This window comes from Cryptotermes secundus, unplaced genomic scaffold, assembly GCF_002891405.2.
Source record: "Cryptotermes secundus unplaced genomic scaffold, Csec_1.0 scaffold234, whole genome shotgun sequence".
NCBI classification, from domain to species: domain Eukaryota; kingdom Metazoa; phylum Arthropoda; class Insecta; order Blattodea; family Kalotermitidae; genus Cryptotermes; species Cryptotermes secundus.
The window spans coordinates 771,192-790,127 of NW_019725843.1; the positions used below are offsets into that span (position 1 = coordinate 771,192).

Sequence of the window (18,936 nt, forward strand, 5' to 3'; positions counted from 1 at the left end):
TAATGGCAAATAATTCAGTTTAAAAGAGAGATGAATTATTTTGACTTAATAGTCATGCTCACATTTGGATATGGTTTGCCATTTCCTCTTTGCCACAAATGATTGAAAGAGATTTCCAGAACTGCATAATGGTGCATGAGAAATTATTCATCATCCAATAGTTCGTGTTTCCCACTGACAACAAGGTGACCATTATTTTTTACTTGTCAGTATCTTACAGGTACATTTCTCTACTTGTCCACAGGCTGTAAAAGCTGTGATTAGGCAGTATGGAACTGTTATGTGCTGTGTTGCATATAACTTTTATATTTTGTTGCAGTAGGAAGTATGTTTATATGTGATATTTTAGGTAAAAATTTGACTCTCTGTTTGAAAGTGAATAAGATTGTGTTTTCATGTTTAATGAATGGAAGGAAATTTGTGTTGTTTGATTAGGGTTCTTTATTGATGATATTACTTGAATATGGGATGCTGTCATGAAACTAGAATAGCCATGGATCACATGTTTGGGTGTGGTGGACTAAATTTAGGTAATATGTTGGCCACACCATAGCTCAAGTGGTTAGTCACTGGCTTCCCACCACGGTGGCCTGGGTTCAATCCTGGGTCTGGTCAAGTGGATTTGTGGTGGATAAAGCGGCACTGGGGCGGGTTTTCTCCGAGTACTTCGATTTCCCCTGCCAATCTTCATTCCACCAAATTCTCCATCATAATCACCCAGGGCAGGCTACAATAGGCCAATCAGTGTCCACTGTGCCGAGTGGACCCAGTTGGACTCCACCCCCAACTAAGTGAATTTTTTTTTTTTTAATTTAAGTAATATATTCAGAGAATGCTTCGTAATATCATTATTGCCTTCCAGTCCACCAAACCTGCATTCTGTGCACTAATTCTGGTCTCAAACTTTAAAATAATGCCTGTAAACATGATACATTGAATGATACTTTTACTTATCAGTATCTGTAGAAGTTAAAAGTACTATCCATGGAGTTCAGTGGGAATTTGGTGGTTTAGGATGACAAGCTGTCCGACAATCTTACAGTGCAGATTTTTGCGTTTGCTAGCTTTAATGCATATGAAAGTGAAAACGGTAAGTATGAGGAATATTAGGTCACATCCAGGGGGTCTGTATAAAACTTTATGTCCTCCCTGTTGGATATGGGAGCTGCCATTTTTGTAACATTATGAGCAGCTGAATCTACATCATGATGCTGTCAACTCAGGAATGGATCCTGTCACCTTGCTTGGAATTTTATGACATTGAAACTGAAGATGATCACCATAGTGAAACAAATTCATCTGGACAACACTTGGAAATCAGGTATTGATATTTGTTCCATTTATGTATTAGTCTGCTTGCACCTGTGCTCGCTATTTTTTCACTTGCAGATTTTCTTATTTTTCCTTCTATCCTGAAGATGGAGGCGATACGTTCCTCTGAAACTTCGGTTAACACCACATCTACCCGGTGCCACATCCCAGAAGACTGCTTTCTTAATAGGGTATTATACTTGTATGTTTTTGTTAAGAATACCAAAAAGTCACAAATAATCAGACCTAAAATGTTATTAAATTTGATTTATATTTTGCAGCATATCTTTTTCCTGCATTCCTCTATAGTCTCAGTACATAAATATGCTTTTACATGTTTGCCCTTTGAAATTCCAAATTTATTCACAGTGAAGCAGTTAGTCCAGTGTATGTTACACTAATCAGAATGAGCATATTTGAGCATCAACTAATGCTGCTCAACTCTGTTAGGCAGTAAAACTGAATCTGTTTGCTTTCTTTGTCCAGTTCAACACTTTCCTCCATAAGTAAAAGTTTAAGTATGCTGTAGAACATTGATTGTTTCTGTAATGTAGATTTTGGTGTTTAAATGTACTTTCATGCACACAGTACAAAAATATTGCCGAAGATATTACATCCACCATTTTCTTTGGAAAACTACATTACCGATGCCTGAAAAAATTTGTAATGTCCTACAAAGATTTGGCTAGAAGAGTGGTGAAAGCATGCAGGTGGTTAATATAAAAGGAAATGTCATTCATCCATTGGTCAGAAAATTGCAATATGCACTGCCTGGTTGAAAAACTGACCCATCCTACTTGGCCAGCTGCCATATGGCTTGTATGGCAGGGTTTGATTCTTTCCTTTGAAAATTGTGGATGATAACAAAACTTTCAAGCTCAGAATGGAATTCAGCATATTCAGTTTTCTAGAAGAACTTAGTTTCCGTAATGGAGAGATAACATGCTTATTTTGTTGGATAGTGATGTTAGTTTTGCCTATCGATATTTACTCTGTAAGACATATTGACATTGATCAAACAGATGCAAAAGGTAAGGAAATGATCCAAGTCATTTTCATATTTTTCATCCATGTATGGCTGATACTGAAACTTTGTTCTCAGACCCAGGCTACCTGCACACATCATTTCTCAACACTGTTTACTACAAATCCAAAGCCTCACTGTGAACATACATTTTTTTGTTTATTCGCTGTTTTACTTGACTGGCTGCTTGATGCTATACTCACAGTTTCACTTTGTACATGCCCTTATGTTATGTATACAGTATACTTTTGATTATCTGTGCCAATGAAGGGGAAATCTGCACAAATAATCAAAGAACACCAATAGTCCTAGCTTCACGTGTGGTTGGGAGTGTAGGAATTCAGAAATATATGCGTAGCATCCAGCTGTGAGGCTTAGAGAAAAAGTGTTCCAAACATAAAATGCTTGTTTAATTTTACTTTGCAGATTTTGTTCCAAGCATTTTTTGCTTAATTTGCTTGCATTTGGGATACACACAGGAACACATGTAGATCTTCAATTAAAGAGGTTGTTAAAATTGTTATATATAAAAGAAAACTTAAAAATGTCTCTACAGTTTATCATAATTTTTGTCTGTATCAGATTTGATGAACATCTTTCTGGTTTTCATGTCATTTCATGTTTATAGATAGACTGAGTAAACTGAACAAATGCTCTGAAAGTTGTGATCAGTCTTAAAGTAATAATGTATCGATGAGCCATAAACCAGTTAAACTGCACATGAACAATTTAGGGTATTCTGTATCTGGAAAATCCACATTAAATTGTTACTTAAAAACAAGTCAGATGATTGCAATTTTTCCTTCTTGTTTTAGGAAAGTTTAAATGTTGCATAACTGATTTCATGTTTTCTTCCATTCTTAACAGATCAGCTGAACTGGTGATGATGTATTCAGGAAGTATGCACTGTAGCCATACCACTGACACCACCAGCTTTATTTGTAATCAATATTTCTTTTTATAGTAATTAAGCATAAGATGTAGTAAGGAACATTCAAGGGTGACTTAGCCCGATTCTTGGTTTCAAGAATAGGGCCTGCTTCACGTTACAAAGACCAGGCAGGAAGCACCCTGCAGAGTTTTCCTGGAAATTCAGTTCGAAAGTTGACCGGCGGGATCTTTTGGTAAAGTTACACTTGACAGGTTTTGAACCCCGTAAGTCAAAAGTGGGAAGGCCAGCAACCCATGCTACTGGTATAATTTTTCAAGCAGCTGTCAAAAACGACATTAGGACTTTAAGGTCTAAAGTCCCAAATTAAAGCTAGGTGATTGGAGCAGTGAGAATTATGGTTATCTCCCCAAATTCGAATTGTTCCAGTCAGCAGAAATTAGGGTAGTAACTTGGAGGTGGAGCTGAAGCCGTGAAGATTTCTTGCTTCGAAGCAGGGTCAGTCTGCGAGAGGAGTCTCTGAACAACTCTCCAAGTGTACAGCCAAAAAACTAGTGTCACTGGCAGTTGGGTTTAAAAGTCAAAGTTAAAACATAATTATGTTAAAGTGTGTTACGGGAACAATCCCTGAATAACTTCAAAATTTAACGTGAATCTTACTTTGTCTTAAGAGTTTAAGTGAAAGTGTTACTCCTGTGTGTTGTGCTGAAAGAAGCAGTCGCTAAATAACTAGCCAGGGATCCAGTCGCCAACGTTTGAGCGATTTCAAGGTGTTTTAAGGGATTAAAGACAAGTGCTGTTACATGTATATCAAGAAGTGCTAATTAAACAGTGTGTGGTAGTGCCTAGCTATAAACACTCTTATCTTTCCCGCTGACGTGAGGCCCGTATTCACCCTGAGACAGAATCGCATCGCTCTAGTGAGAATGCGGTACCTATCACCTGTAGTTTTCGGTTCATCCCCCCTTTTTTCCTGAAATGTAAGGCTTTACAGTAAGCTTACTGGCGCCCAGCATTAAGGTAACCCATACCCCGCAAACTATTATCCACAACAACAAAAAGGGAAACAGAACTGGATAAGAAGGACGCAGCAGCGACCTGCAAAATCGGAGTACCAACAGGTGAGATGGAACGGCTAGAGGAGCAGATGCAACCGGCAACCAAAGGGCCATAACGGACTAAACGGTTACAGAGAGGGAAGGTGATTCCCAACGGAGTTAGCAGTTAGAGCACCTTGAATATTGACCAGAATGCTGGCTATTCTAACAAGGTTTCTCATGATTATTTTCAGTTCTCCAGATAAATTCTGGAGTAGTGCATTTGGATGGGTTATGTACAGTTTCTTACATATGCCACTCCCTTTTGTTATATAACTCTGGAATGAATATGGCACACTTAATTGATATGTATTCTTGATATGTGCACAACCCGGTGTCCTATCTCTTTGATTGCTCTAATGGTTATACAGTGATACCCTACATAGTACCTACACTGATAGCTTATCAGTGCTGATAAGGAGTTTCCACATCCCCTCTGAAATTTTCAATACCAAAATATTAGTGTTAGTTGTTGCAGTCCACAGAAGGTGTGTGATATATGTAAGTATTTAAGTCGCATGGCAAAAGCATCTAATGGTATTCATTTAGCAGTCACACACTGTGTAGTAAGCACAGTGTGAACTTCTGTAGTGAATATGAATATTTAATGTTTATTCATTAATATTTTTGCATTTATGTTATTAATATCTGTATCCCTATATGTGGTTGTGTAGTTTGAATATATGTATATGTCTCCCCTAAATCTTTCTGTAAGGACAACAAATAACTACATAAAGTGGAAAGATGACTTCTTTGTAGATTTCTTTTGTTCAATGGTGTGAGCCTGTGTGATATTTTTCTTCCTCATTTGAAAGGATGGGATTTTTTTTTAAGATTTATTTCTTCAATTGTTTATGTGGTTTTGAGTGTCACTGAGAAGCTGTGGAGATTGAAATTAAATTTTCATACTTATACATTAGAATTGGTTTAATTTATGTCCCCCTCCCCCAAAAAGGAAAACAGAAAAAGGACAATAAAATGAATTCTGGAAGCTCTAATTGGTTAGTGCTTGATCCATATCTGTAGATGAGCATAAAGAGAAAATTATGTAGTGTCATGGAATAGTATGTTGTTAAGATAATGGTCCAGTGGAAGATGTTGAAATGTGCTCTGTATGAATTACATATTTGAAATAAATACAGGTTTCAAGCTCAAACTAAAAACCACTCTTTTGGACACTTCTTGCATTCATCATCAGGCTAAATGAGATTAAAGTTAGTATGAAGAATACTGTGATGTTTATTGATTTAACCTGTACTATAAATATGAGTTATATTTAAGTGTTATATCTTGCAGTGTAAGAGGAATGATTGTTTTAGGAGAACAGCTGGAATTTTGCAAATGAATGCAATGTCAAGCTTGTATAAGAAGTTACTTTATGTTCTCAGTGGTGTTACATAATATTCTGTGATGGCATCGTCAAGTTCAGCTGCAGGGAGTGGCATGCCTGATCCTGTAACAGCAGATTCAGTGTGTGTAAACCATGGAAGCCAGCAGGAAGGGGAGATAGAAGTACTGCCCGATCAAGATAGGGTGGAGTAAGTAATTCAAATAACATATTCCATATGAAACGATCTCAAGAAGGTTTATGAAATGCAGTGACACAGGAAGAATGTGTGTATGTGAAAATTAATAAATATTTCATTCATCACACCACAAGGGGCATGCAGTGGTGTAGTTGGTTGAGGGTTCAATTCCTGATGCGGTCATTGGATTTTTTCGCTGAACTAATCCTTCCAGCCGCATTATAGCCCTGGGTCGACTCAGCCTCTTAACAGAAATGAGTACCAGGAATCTTCCTGGGGGATAAAGGGCAGCTGACATCCTTACTGCCATCTGTAAGCCTATTATCAAGAAAATGTGGAAGCCTCGACATCTCACAGCCCTATGGACCTTCACTGCCTTTTACAGGGATAGCTTTACCTATACCGTAGTACCTTTACCATTACATCACTGAAACTACTTGCTGTACAGGATGATCTATTACATATATTAAAAATCAGCTATTAGAATGATATATAAATTCGTGAAATTTGATACCATTAAAGAATTTTGCATTCTTGAATTTTCACCACTTGGCTAGGTCAAGGATCTAGCGAAAGGTAATGAATTACTAATGTTACTACTGCAGTTAGATGAAGCATGGCACACCATAATGCATGTTAAGCATGCTTTGGAACACTGTAATTCTGCAACATTGCTTAAAACCACCATGAATGTTTCTTATTGTATGTGACTACAAAATTACTTTGAATTTGAAGCATTGACATGCTTGCTGTATGAATAAAATCCTTATTTAATTGTTCCTTTCAAATAACTTCTTATTTCAAGATGAATACCTACTTTACCAAAGTAAGAAGTTATGCAACTGAAAAGGTTAACTTTTGATTCACACACATCCTTGCCTTGCAATCTCTCTGATCCTAGGGATACAGTTTTTCACAGTCTTACACTTTTCCATAAACACAATTAATTTGATCCGCAGTACATCATCAAATTCACCATAACTAGTATCTTCATCACATACTAAAATTCCACAGCCTTCTTCACTAGTAACATTCCTCTTTGCTTTTCGCTGACATGGCTACAGCGGGTGTATGGTCCACATTATTTTACTGTGGTATATAGATCTGTTGCTAAGCGGTGACTCGGGTCGCGCCACAGCTCAAGCGGGTAGTCGCTGGCTTCCCCCCGCGGCAGCCCGGGTTCGATCCTTGGTCTGGTCAAGTGGGATTTGTGGTGGACAAAGTGGCGCTGGGGCAGGTTTCTTCCGATTAGTTCGGTTTCCCCCTGCCAGTCTTCATTCCAAGTGCTCCACAATCACCCTCACCTATCATCTGGGGCTGGTACAATAGGCCAGAAGTGACCACAGTAAAGGGACTTAGTCCCACCCCACTAGCAGTAAAAAAAGCGGTGACTCTGTAAACAGCTGTCCTTGCTAGATAATGCCTGCAACATAGACACAAGCAACAGTAGAAGTGCGATGTTTTCTTTGGTCCATGCTTTGGCCGTTTCTGGGTAACAGCTCAGTAAATACATTCCTGTGACATCAGACATGAATGCAGCAATAGAAGAACGGTGTTTCTGTGGTCCACACCATGGCCATTTCTGGGAAACGGTTCAGTAAACACGTTCCTGCTGCAATGGAAATGAACGCAACAATGGAAGAACAGTATTTTCTGCCTGGTCCTTGCTGTGGTGTAATAGGCAAGGGACAAAGTTAGTTGATAGTTCAGTTCTGAAGGGGCGGCTGTGAAGAAATGAGTTAGTTGCAAGAGTGCTCAGTTGAAATTCTGGCTGTAAAGAGAAGACTTCATGTGTGATATTGGAGCATGTAATTCAATGAGACTGTTGAAGTTAGCTGTGTTAAGATCCATTTCCTGGAAACGGCTAGTGGAGACTGTAATAGACTGAGGACATTAGTCTGTGTGTGTCAGTGATCTGTAAAGTGAAGTCACAAGCCGTGTCGGTATAAGTGGTCTATAAATCAAGTCACCAATCTGAACCCCATCTGTAGTGAAGCATACACGTGACATTACTTATTTCATAGAATATACAGTTCTTAAGTGTAGAACTCAAGTAAATTTAGGTAAATTTAATTGACATCTTGTAGTTTGGTACATAGGTATCAGCATTTCAGAATAACAAACTTCCTCCAACTTCAGGGTAGAAGAGAGTTACTTTGGTACCTGCCTACACTACATAAAAGAATCTCAAAGCTCACATACAGTATGTTCACATGTTTCTAACCTACTTTGATGTGGATGCTGATGTTTGTTATGCTTATCTTCTAACACAATTTTATAATGACCTAAAATGCCATTAATCTACACTTGGATTTAGAAATGGATATCCTACATTTTTCTACAGTTATTCAATTTATATAACCCTGACCAGGAAGTAATATCTTTGGTAACCAGTGAGATAAGATGGAAGTTGTACATTATTGTTTAATTGATAAATATGAAACATCATTTTTTTGTTCATGTGCTTGAAACAATATGTGTTTTCAGATGGTACACTCCTCCTGTTGGACCAGATGCAGAGGAATACAGAATGGACCATGAAAGAAGAGGAAGGGCTATAATATTTAATCACAAGAAGTACAGTTCACATCTTAATCTTACTGAGAGAAGCGGGACAGAAACAGACAAGATAATTCTTAAACAACGCTTTGAAAAACTGAAATTTGAAGTGGATGTATATGATGATCTAACTGTTGCTGATATCAAGAAAAAATTAACTGAAAGTAATTATGACTTTACCATAGCAAGATATTATGAACAGCATAATCACAGTCTTTTAAACCAATAAATGTTGCACAACTTGAATAATTAAGTTTATGTATTGATGTTTGAAGGGACGGGGTCCTGGAGACCTTGAAATGAAGCAAGTCTCTCATATGAATGGTCCCAGATTCAGTACCTGATTAAACATAACTTAGCTCTGCTGCAACATGCAGTAAAACTTGGTTATAGCAACATCGGTTTCTGCGACACCTTGTCTATTGCGTCAAATATTCAATGGTACGAACTAATTCCTCATAAAGCAACTGTTCTTATACCTTGCTTAGTACGACATGCACAAATGCATCAACCTCGTATGTAACGTCATTTTCATTCCTGAATTTCTCTGATATCGTGGGAAAGTTCGATGTGTCTGCCCACCCTCACTTTCTCTACTTGCTGACGTGACTGTCCTGGAAGAATACGACCGCGGGCTGCAAGAGGAGCGTGGGTTTTATGCGAAAACAAGGGTGTGGGGTGGGACTGCGTGAATAGTGCAAGAGGACGCGGCAGGTTGTTAACTGCATTCCTTTCCTAGAATCTCGTCTAACAGGACCTCACATTGTCTACTTACCCTATAGTGTTCCTGCCTAAACCCAAAGACGTGCAGTAGCGAAAACATGGCAATGAAAAGGAAAGTTTTAAGCATTGAAGAGAAAGTTAAAGTGATTCGTGAAATAGAAAATGGAAGGAAAAGAGCTGATGTATGCCGCGAATTTGGTTTGGTGAATTCTACAGTACAAACGATATGGAGAATCCATGTTAATTCCACATTAATGTTACGTTAGTCTGTACTTAACTACGTAATTCACTAAAAAATGCAACATTTTAACTCGGTTTTTGGTAGATTTTTACGTGACTAACATAAGGCTACTGTGGAAGTGCCCATTTCGGTTACGACATTCTTTTATAACGACACTATTTTTAGGTCCCTTTGATGACGTTATAACCAAGTTCTACTCTATATGCTCTTATTGCCATGTCAAGTATTTCACTATAAGTTGTTGTTTGAACTGTGCCATATTTTATAAGGATTTATTATGAACTTATTCTCTTTTCTATTAATGAGAAATTGTCCCATTTATTTCTACACCAGGTTATGTACTAGCTTCTGCTGTCTTATATGTATATGGAATACTGTGTGACTGTGAAGTATGGCCCTGTTCTGCAAGGAAAGAATAAGCATTGAAGGTAGACCCAACATGAAAGCAAAGGCAACAAGCAGTTGTCTGTGGCAGCACATTTTAAGAACTTTTGGGGGGGGGATGTTAAATGACCATTAATTGGTAGTAACCTGAATTTGTTATCCAACATGTAAGTTTTGAGGTTTTCACAGCGATGACTATGAAGAAAGTCGTCTTCTTTGTTTTGGCACCGTGTATTATTCGTTTTGGCCGATGTTTCGGAGGAACTTATCGCCTCCATCTTCAGAGCAGGTGAATGGCTTGTGAATACAGAGAGCAGTAGCGTAACTCGGAAACGTCGGCCAAAACGAATAATACACGGTGCCAAAACCCAGAAGACAACTTTCTTCATTGTTATGTAACAGTTAAAATGAAACTATTTTATGAATTACAATTATGTATTTCATATTATTAATTTCAAGACAATTTAAAGAAAGCTGAGTTATTTTTACTTGGTGAGGTAGGATTTTCATGGCACCTGCAGCGACATATAGGTATGTGCCAACAATGATTGAGAACAAGTGCTAGGAAGATGATTATAATCATCTTCCATAGATAGATAATTATCTATCTATAATTTGAAGCTGCAGTTAGAATGATCGAGTCAAGGAGATGAGGTGGGGAGGGCATGTAGCATAAATGGAGAAGAAGAAGAATGCATATAGGATATTGGTAAGAAAGCCAAAAAGGAAGAGACCACTGTGAAGACCAAGACATAGGTGGGTGAACATTGTTAAGATGGATCTTAGACAGGATGGGATTGTATGGATTGGATTGATCTGGCTCAGGATAGGGAGGAGTGAAGGGCTCTTGTGAATGTAGTAATGAACCTTTGGGTTCCGTAAAATACTGGGAAGCTCTTGAGTAGCTGCACAGTTGGCGGCTTTTCAAGAAGGGCTTAGCTTCAGGAGTGAGTGAGTGAGTGAGTGTCCGTCCACATTTCTCACTCCCTTCCATCCTTGCCATTGTCCCTTTCATACCTTTATCTTCTTCCTTCCTCCCAGTCCTTCACATTAAAACATGTGAGGTAAATATGCTCAAAGTTACTGAATAGTGTAGCAAACTGAAGAGTAATGCCATATGTCCAGCAGAGTAACAATGTCCTCTGTGAGCACAAATGCAAGATCATCATCAGGCCTGTATACATAAATTGTACCATATCATGAAGTGTTTCAAATAACAGTTAACAGTTCTTAATGAGATTCAGACTCATTTATGTCATGTCATACAGTATTTGTACAATGAACCATATCTGAATAATCTTTGGAACTTTGATTTGTGCTTCATATAGAATAGGTATTGTAGTGAACTGTTATACACTAGAATGAAAGCCAGCAGACAGTGTTTTGTTACACATCCATTGGGTGGGCCTAGTTATAGTAGTGGAACATTTGAATGGTCGTTATCATGCTATTAAGCATTCATTTTTAGTGTTTACTGTAGAGAATCTTTGCAGGATATGAGTCCAGAGTAGCTTCCATTGGTGTGGAAGTTATAAAAATTTACTAAAGAACAGTTATTTGATTCTACGGCAATTACTGGGATCATAGGCACATAGACCATGTTACTGTAAGTGTTGCCTGCCCTAGGTTAGAGAATATGTACTGTTAGTATTATCTGTATGATGCTGATGCTGGCAAACAGAAATATCTTATCACATACTATTAGTCATTGGTATTGTTTATTTTTTGAAGTATTGATTGTGCAAACAACAGAGAGTTTGAATTAGCTGAACAGATAAGGAAATTACTGATTTTAGGCTTTTATAGTAATTAATACTGATGCTAATTCAGACCTTGGGTTTTTGCACTGTATGGATGTGGACAATACTGGTGACATTTTAGGGGTACATGCTGCCTCTGTTGTCAGTGTCAAAGTGTGTATGATTGGTAAGTTTCTATGTATATATAGATCTATATTTTGAAAGAGCAATGCAGGGAGGGATCATCCTCCCCATTGTTCTCTCAAAACATAAATCTATATATTCACAGAAACTCACCCACAATGCACTCTTTGACCCTGAAGATGGAGGCAGCATTTACCTTCAGAACATTAGCAACATTGCCCTTGTCCACTTGATGTAAATATTAAGCTTTATTTTTTGCCAAGAATAGGCAAATCAAGTCAGAATATAAAGCTGTTGGTGTTTATATATACTTCCTATCAAATACAACTTAATAATGTAACATGTTGCGCAACGGAGAACCCCTCTCCCCCAGCAGTGACGTGGTGGGTGAGTCAGCGCTCCGTCAGCCCCCTCCGCACGGTGACATAACACGGAATGCAGCTGTGACACGGGTAACAGGCGGGCACTGCGACTATGTAAGAAAGCTACACTGCCTACGAAGACAGTAGGGTTGAAATATAGCAGCAGTCGCGGTAAGAAGACCCGAACGCGTGGTTACAAGATTTTATGTGACAGTGTGCAATAACTAAGAAGTCAGCAAGTGGAAGACTTATTGTGTGCTTTCAAGACTTTATGTGTGCTGTAGTACAGTTATATTTGAAGTGTGTAATTCAGAGAGACTCGTATAGCTCCCACGTTATTAATACGTGTAGCCTACTGACAATAGAGTGATTTGATTTGTGAATAGGGTTATAAATTGTGAAACCCCGCAACATTGTTATAATTAATTGTAGCCATTACTTGTAGGTTGTAGGTTAACAATCCGAACGGCGTAATCAGTAACAAAACACGTTATTCAGGATATAAAATATTGTTTGTTTGACCTATCACCCTGCATGTTCACCTGAAGACTGTAGGCATTGTAGTTAGTTCAGAGATAATATAAATTCTGTTTCTGGAGGTGGAACTGTGTAGGATATAGGCTGTATTTCTTATGTTTCAGGGTACCTTATTGCCTCTATTTTGCAGGCAGACTGGCTATCCACTGACCCCTGCCCATATTTGTATTACATTAGATATTAAAAAGTCATTGGGAACTGCTCTGTTCTTTTCATCAACACACAGTCACTAGAAAATGAGACAGAATAGTAGACCTTTAATTTATAGATTGGCTTTTCAGGCATCTTCAGAGGTTCACATTGTGATGATACCAATTATTTAAATTTTCATAAAGATATCTTCATCACTTATTATGTGTACTAAAATTTTATTCTTAACACCATTTAAAAATCCTTAGTATTATCATGTCCTAAAATAATCTGTTTCAAATTTGGCCATTGGCCAGAATATGAAGTTACACCATTCATCTCATCTAGTACTGAAGATGAAAGTTCATGATGCTGTATTTTCACTTCTACATACATATTCATGTTGTAATGCTTAATTAATTAATTGTTCCTTATTCAAGTGATGGAGTCACTTTATGGTGTGGAACCTGAAGGTACACTGACATCAGCATAGAAGCTCAAAATTGTAAGCCAGTTCCGTCCATTTTATGTCTTCACAACAAAGTTCTCTTAAGATCTATTTCAATATTAACCTCCCAGCTGATCAGGCCTTTCAAATGATCCCTTACCTCGAATTTTCTAACCAAAATTTTGCATGTAACTAACTTATATCTTGCTTTCACATGGCCCACCCAGTTATTCAGATTGTTAGTAGTATGAATATATTATGTACTCTGAATGTCCATGCTTACAGTTTCAAAAGATGACCACAAAAATGAAGACTGCATTGTTGTTGCTGTGCTTACTCATGGGAAAGGAAAAGGCAAGCTTTATGCGTATGATGACTTCTACAGGGCAGATACGCTGTGGTCAAGTTTCACAGGAGATGTCTGCCCATCACTGGGTGGAAAACCAAAACTGTTTATTGTCCAAGTAAGTGTACAAAGTGTAAGAGTGTTCTTAGGAAAGTGCCCTGTAAAAGAAATTGACTAGAGAACCATCACTAGAACACATTTCAGAGACCTGTTTGTGTTTACTAATGTCAGTGATTACAGAAAACTGTTTTCTGGGTTTAAGCTCACAGAACTGTTGAGATTTCCTTTGCATGTCCCACAAACTGAACATACTTGTATTTCTTACTTCTGCTGGAAAAACTGAGTGATTATATCAGCAGAAAGAAATACAAAAGAATATTCTGTACCCCCCACTGTCTGTGCGGATTATTCGGTTTTCAGAGTATCTTAGGGCATTTATGGCCCTTTAATATTCATTCATTACTTCATGAGTTTATTAATAGTTTATAAAAATACATGCTATTATGTATATATATATGTACAGGAGTCTGTGAACCAATATTTCAATTTATTTCCTGCCCTCTCCTTTGTATGGTTTTCATCAGTCCATTGTATTTTGTCCATCACATTCCATGACCTTTAGTGAGGATATATTGAGTTAGGGCCAGTTAGAAATCTAACCTGATCCTGCTTTTAGCACTGCACTTTCTACTGCTTTGCCTAACAATAATTACAGTTTTAGCCCATCACTACCATAAAGCAGTTCTCAATGTAATATATGAAATTTGAAACTAAGATAATTTTAGAATATCCATGTTCTTCACCTATTCATGCACTTAGTTTATATAACTTCGAGCAGAGTTCTAAAAATATGCTTCCCCAGACACCATGGTTGAATTAATGGAAACTGTTGGCAAGCAAATAATTTAGCCTCAGTCTAAATGTATTAAAACTTAAGAAATAGATAGTTGCTTTTCATTTTTAAGATACAGAAAGCAAGTCAGAAAATGTATTACTTCTGTTTTCTGATCTTAATTAAATATATTGAAGTATTTATATGAAACATACTGTAAGAGTAAAAGGAAGTGCGTTGCTGTAAGTTTCTAGTAGATTTAAATACATCGTGTGCACCACTTGGGATTTCTGGGTTTTTGGGTATGAGGGTGGATGCAAACTCTGTTTCCAGAATATCATGTTCTTTAGAGTACAAGATGATAGATAAAGTCCAAAATCCAGTAATCCCAAGTAGTAGACTTAAGTTGCCTTTCTGCATATGAACTAAGGGTGTTGTGTAACTTTTCTCAAACTGGATTGCAACCCCTCAGTGAGTTGTGACAAACTGTAGAAGTTTCATCGGATTCTCCAGGATTATTTAAAGTATAGCCATATCCATGCACAATTTTGCCAAGTCAGTAAATCAGTAATATTCAATGTAGGTGCTTTCAGCAATGTAGCTGGGGTCAGAAGTACATTCCACAAATTCTGTCATGTTTTTACGGGAACATTCTATATCTTACTGTAGGTGGAGAAAATGTAAAGTTATTTATGTTCCTGTTGTCACTGTATAGCCTTAAAGGGACTGCCAACAGTATGCAGAACTGAACATTTGACTGACAGGTGGGAATGTTGATACATTTACGTATTGTTGTAGAAGATCATTGTGTCACAATGACTGAGAGCCCCTGACTTAAATAATTAATATTTATAATGCAGGCATGCAGAGGAGAGGAGGCATCAGAGGGTATGAGCTTTAAAAGCAGCATTCAGATAGACAGCCACAATATGAACACAGAAGCATCGCATCGCTATTCTATTCCTGTGGAAGCTGACTTACTTGTTGCATTCAGCACATATGAAGGTCAGTTCCTATTTATCTGCTTACTTGACAGCTTAAACGTTTGTTAATTTTGTTGTGTGGATAAATAATTTGATTTATTGTCATATGTTTATTTAATGTTCATAAAATGGTTTTTTAACACTTTGTCGTGCCATACAGGAAAATGAAATATCTCCTCCTATGCTTAGTGTACTAAAATGTATTTTAATTATGGAGGGTTTCAATCAATCATACAGCAAACTAAATAGTGTGGCAGATGGTTAAAATACAGAATATCTTATAAATCTGGAACCAACAGCCAAATAAAAGTACTTTTTTTATTTTTCATATATTTTACAGTATTTTATGTACATTGTATATCCCCAGCCTATCTCATAGTATATGTACAGACAAAGCATCAACTTCCTTTGAATTATTTTTAGCATATGTAACTCAGTCAATATAGTGACTAGTTTATGGGCTGGACAACCATGGAATTGGGGTTCAATTCCCAGTAGTAACAGGGATTTTTGTATTGTCCACCGTAGCCAAAATGGTTCTGGAGCTGGTTCCCCCAGTTTGGCGTATGGATGCAAGGCTGACTACCTTGCTCTGTAAAAAAATTACTGTTACAAAATCCAAAGATGTGAAAACCTGATAGTTGAAATCACAACAGAATAGACAAGTCTGACTGAATCTTCTAAGGAAGATTATGTCTTAAAAATGGATGTTTTGCCAATGGTACTGGGTGTTGGTGGTGGTAGTGATGGTGATAATGATGATATTAAAATGCAGGAGTCACAAACTTTCTGAAGATCTAGTAGTGGAACATATATTTTGTTACCAGTGAGGGGTGCCTTACTGTGGCTCTTTGCTTCTGCAGATTTCTTCCTGTTATTATACTATTCTTCCAAAACCCTACAGATTAGGTGTAAAATAAAGGGGAAAATCAGATTTTAGGAAGGATTAATTGTGATGATTTCTAATTATATTAAACTTAACATCTTTGGATGTGATACATCATTTTATCTCTGCCACTCTTGGCCAATGAGATTGCTGGAACTCCAAAAGACAGTTCTCAAATGCTGAATACTAGTATATGTCAGACAGAATATTTAGTTGACAGTAATGAACAAGTAACTATTTCTTTTACCTCTATTAGAATGAATCTTGGAGAATAGGGTTTGAAAGTGTTAAATTGATTGAGTGGCTTCCAGTTACATTCTAGTGGCAAATTTTTGTGAACATGATGGCCACACTTTCAGCTCCAGATAAGCAGGGAATATGTTGACCAGCTGAATAGTCAGCTACTCAAGAAGACTTTGTATTATGAAATCGGTTTTCAAATCCATTACTTTATCCTGATGTAAGAGATTCACTTTTCTTTTTACAGGCCGTGCTGCTCTTCGTCATGTTGAAGGTGGTACATGGTTTATCCAGGAGCTTTGCAAAGAATTAGAAGATAATGGAGAGACATTAGACTTGCTTAGTTTGTTCACAAATGTGAATCGCCGTGTTGCTGTGCACAAGGAGTATAAAAAATTGAAACAAATGCCAGTTATTCAGTCAACCCTGACTCGCAAGGTTTTCTTTGGTTCAATGACTGCACGCAGCAGGATAACCATCACATCTGATGTTTTCAGCCTACAAGGAAGGACATTGGAAAAACTGGATGTTGTAATAGGGATGCTTGAAAATACGATAGTATCAATCCCTGTACCAAGAACAGGGACAGCAAAGAAACTAAGTTCTTCTTTGAACTGGGACAGCCTACAGTCATCTAAGCAAACAGTGGTTGGCCCATTACCAGAAATGCAAGATGTATATAGAATTGCAGAAGCCCTTAAAGTGTTCTTGGAAGATGAAGCTGACAAACTGAAACCTGTAGTTAAGGAAGGTGGTGAATTTATACTCAATTTCATATCATGCTGGGATAATTTGACTAAAGAATTAAGGTGTTATGGTTACAAAAAGCTGGTGGTATTTTTGAATGAAAATGCTAGAAATTGGAGGGTGTATAAGTTATTGCATATTCCCGATATTTGCTCCTTGAATACTGAAAACTCTCACCGACGCTGGTCACAGTCAGATGTAACTGATTCAGATAGTACTTCCAGTAGGAGATCCACAATTCCACGTCGAATTGCTCCAAAGAAATAGGTGGTCAGACACCGAACCTTTGGCTGCCAAGCCACACCATAGAACTTCCTGCTAGAAATTCCAAAACTGCTTGAGGGTCAATGGAGGTTTGACATAAGAACTGACAGTACTTCCTGAAATGACTTTCAAATGATAATAGGCGTAGATTATATGAAAACCTGGTCTTTCCCCTGAATTTATTATTATTGTGAAAAGTATTTGTAAATAGAAAAAATGCCTAGGCAGTGCCTGCCTCTGCCAATTGATTTAATTAATTTTACTTGTATAAATAAAGTCATTTACTGTTAAAGCAGTCAAAGAATTTGCCCATGTATTCCTTATTTATTCATCCAGTCACACCATTTGGATCCTTTCAGGTACACAATACACTTACTGTGTACTCATAACATTCACACTGAAACCTTGATAAGCAATGAACATACCAAAAAAGACTATATATGTGGTATAGAAGGAGGAACTACATTGACATTTAAAAACATTGAAAGTATGAAAACCGATAGCAGTAGCATGGGATGCGCTGTAGTTTCCCAGAATTTCAATGAAACTGATGATGGCCAAGTAGGCTGAAACATGTAGTGCACTGACAAATTTTAAAAGGATTTAATTTATATTTTGATACTGTTGCATGGTGGACAGTAAACGAACCTGAAAATAAATTTTAACACCAACTACAGCAGGATGCCTAGACATAAATTAAGTAAACTACATATACTTAGACAGCAAGTTACATTTTATTATAGCTGCTTTTACAACATTTTCAGGTGTTGTTCAACAGTAATTGTGTTTTAATGCTAGTGGGGTGGGACTAAGTCCCTTGTACTGCAGCCAATTCTGGCCTATTGTACCAGCCCTAGATGATAGGTGAGGGTGATTGTGGAGCAATTGGTGGAATGAAGATTGGCAGGGGAAACCGAAGTACTTGGAGAAAACCTGCCCCAGCGCCACTTTGTCCACCAAAAGTCCCACTTGACCAGACCCAGGATCGAACCCGGGCTGCCGCGGTGGGTAGCCAGCGACTAACTGCTTCAGCTATGTCACGGCCACTTGTTCAACAGTAACATCAGTGTAAAAAGAGAAGAATTATATCCTTTTCTTTTTCAGACATGACTTCATAGGCAATTACAATAGCTTCATTTCATTGTGTTCCAAAGACAATGACAGTAATATAGTACAACCAAGATGCATTACTGAATACTGAGAGATTTAAAAAAGTCTTAAATCTGTTGGCACCAATTCCAGCGCATGTAGATTGGCAAGATATTGCCAGGGAAGCTGCTTATATTTGTTTCTTACACCCAAAATACAGTTAATTCAGTTGCATGCCATTAGCTAGTGGCTTGGTTTGAACCATGTCCCAAATTTTGTATGTATATTTTTAAGTAAGATGAGACAAGCGTTATAAAAATGTTATTCCCAAGCTACAGCTCAGCATTTTGGTGAGTTCCGCAAATCATGAATTTCTTGAAATACAAATTTATGCGAGTCAATTTGTTTTTATAAAGATCAGTTCTTTGTAGCCTGC

General features: G+C 37.5%; 1 protein-coding gene across 2 annotated transcripts; it reads left to right on the plus strand.

The window, feature by feature from the left end:
- Positions 1-1,426: 1,426 nt before the first annotated feature.
- On the plus strand, positions 1,427-17,700 carry LOC111863671 (caspase-6). Of its 2 annotated transcripts, none has more exons than XM_033751156.1 (6): positions 1,427-3,276; positions 5,710-5,859; positions 8,335-8,570; positions 13,399-13,577; positions 15,152-15,296; positions 16,648-17,700. In XM_033751156.1, exons 2-6 carry the CDS (start codon positions 5,732-5,734, stop codon positions 17,412-17,414), a joined length of 1,455 nt encoding a protein of 484 aa, XP_033607047.1. In that variant the 5' UTR covers positions 1,427-3,276; positions 5,710-5,731; the 3' UTR covers positions 17,415-17,700. The 2 variants fall into 2 exon arrangements, with proteins under 2 accessions (XP_033607047.1, XP_033607048.1); XM_033751157.1 differs by lacking the exon at positions 1,427-3,276 and adding an exon at positions 3,642-4,822.
- Positions 17,701-18,936: the final 1,236 nt, after the last annotated feature.

What these genes read in the sequence shown, in the direction of transcription:
- LOC111863671 (XM_033751156.1), top strand. Translation starts at nt 5,732, where the DNA reads ATGGCATCGTCAAGTTCAGCTGCAGGGAGTGGCATGCCTGATCCTGTA. An exon ending in CAAGAAAAAATTAACTGAAA is followed by an intron (nt 8,571 to 13,398) that starts GTAATTATGACT and finishes CCATGCTTACAG; the next exon opens with TTTCAAAAGATGACCACAAA. An exon ending in CAAAACTGTTTATTGTCCAA is followed by an intron (nt 13,578 to 15,151) that starts GTAAGTGTACAA and finishes TTTATAATGCAG; the next exon opens with GCATGCAGAGGAGAGGAGGC.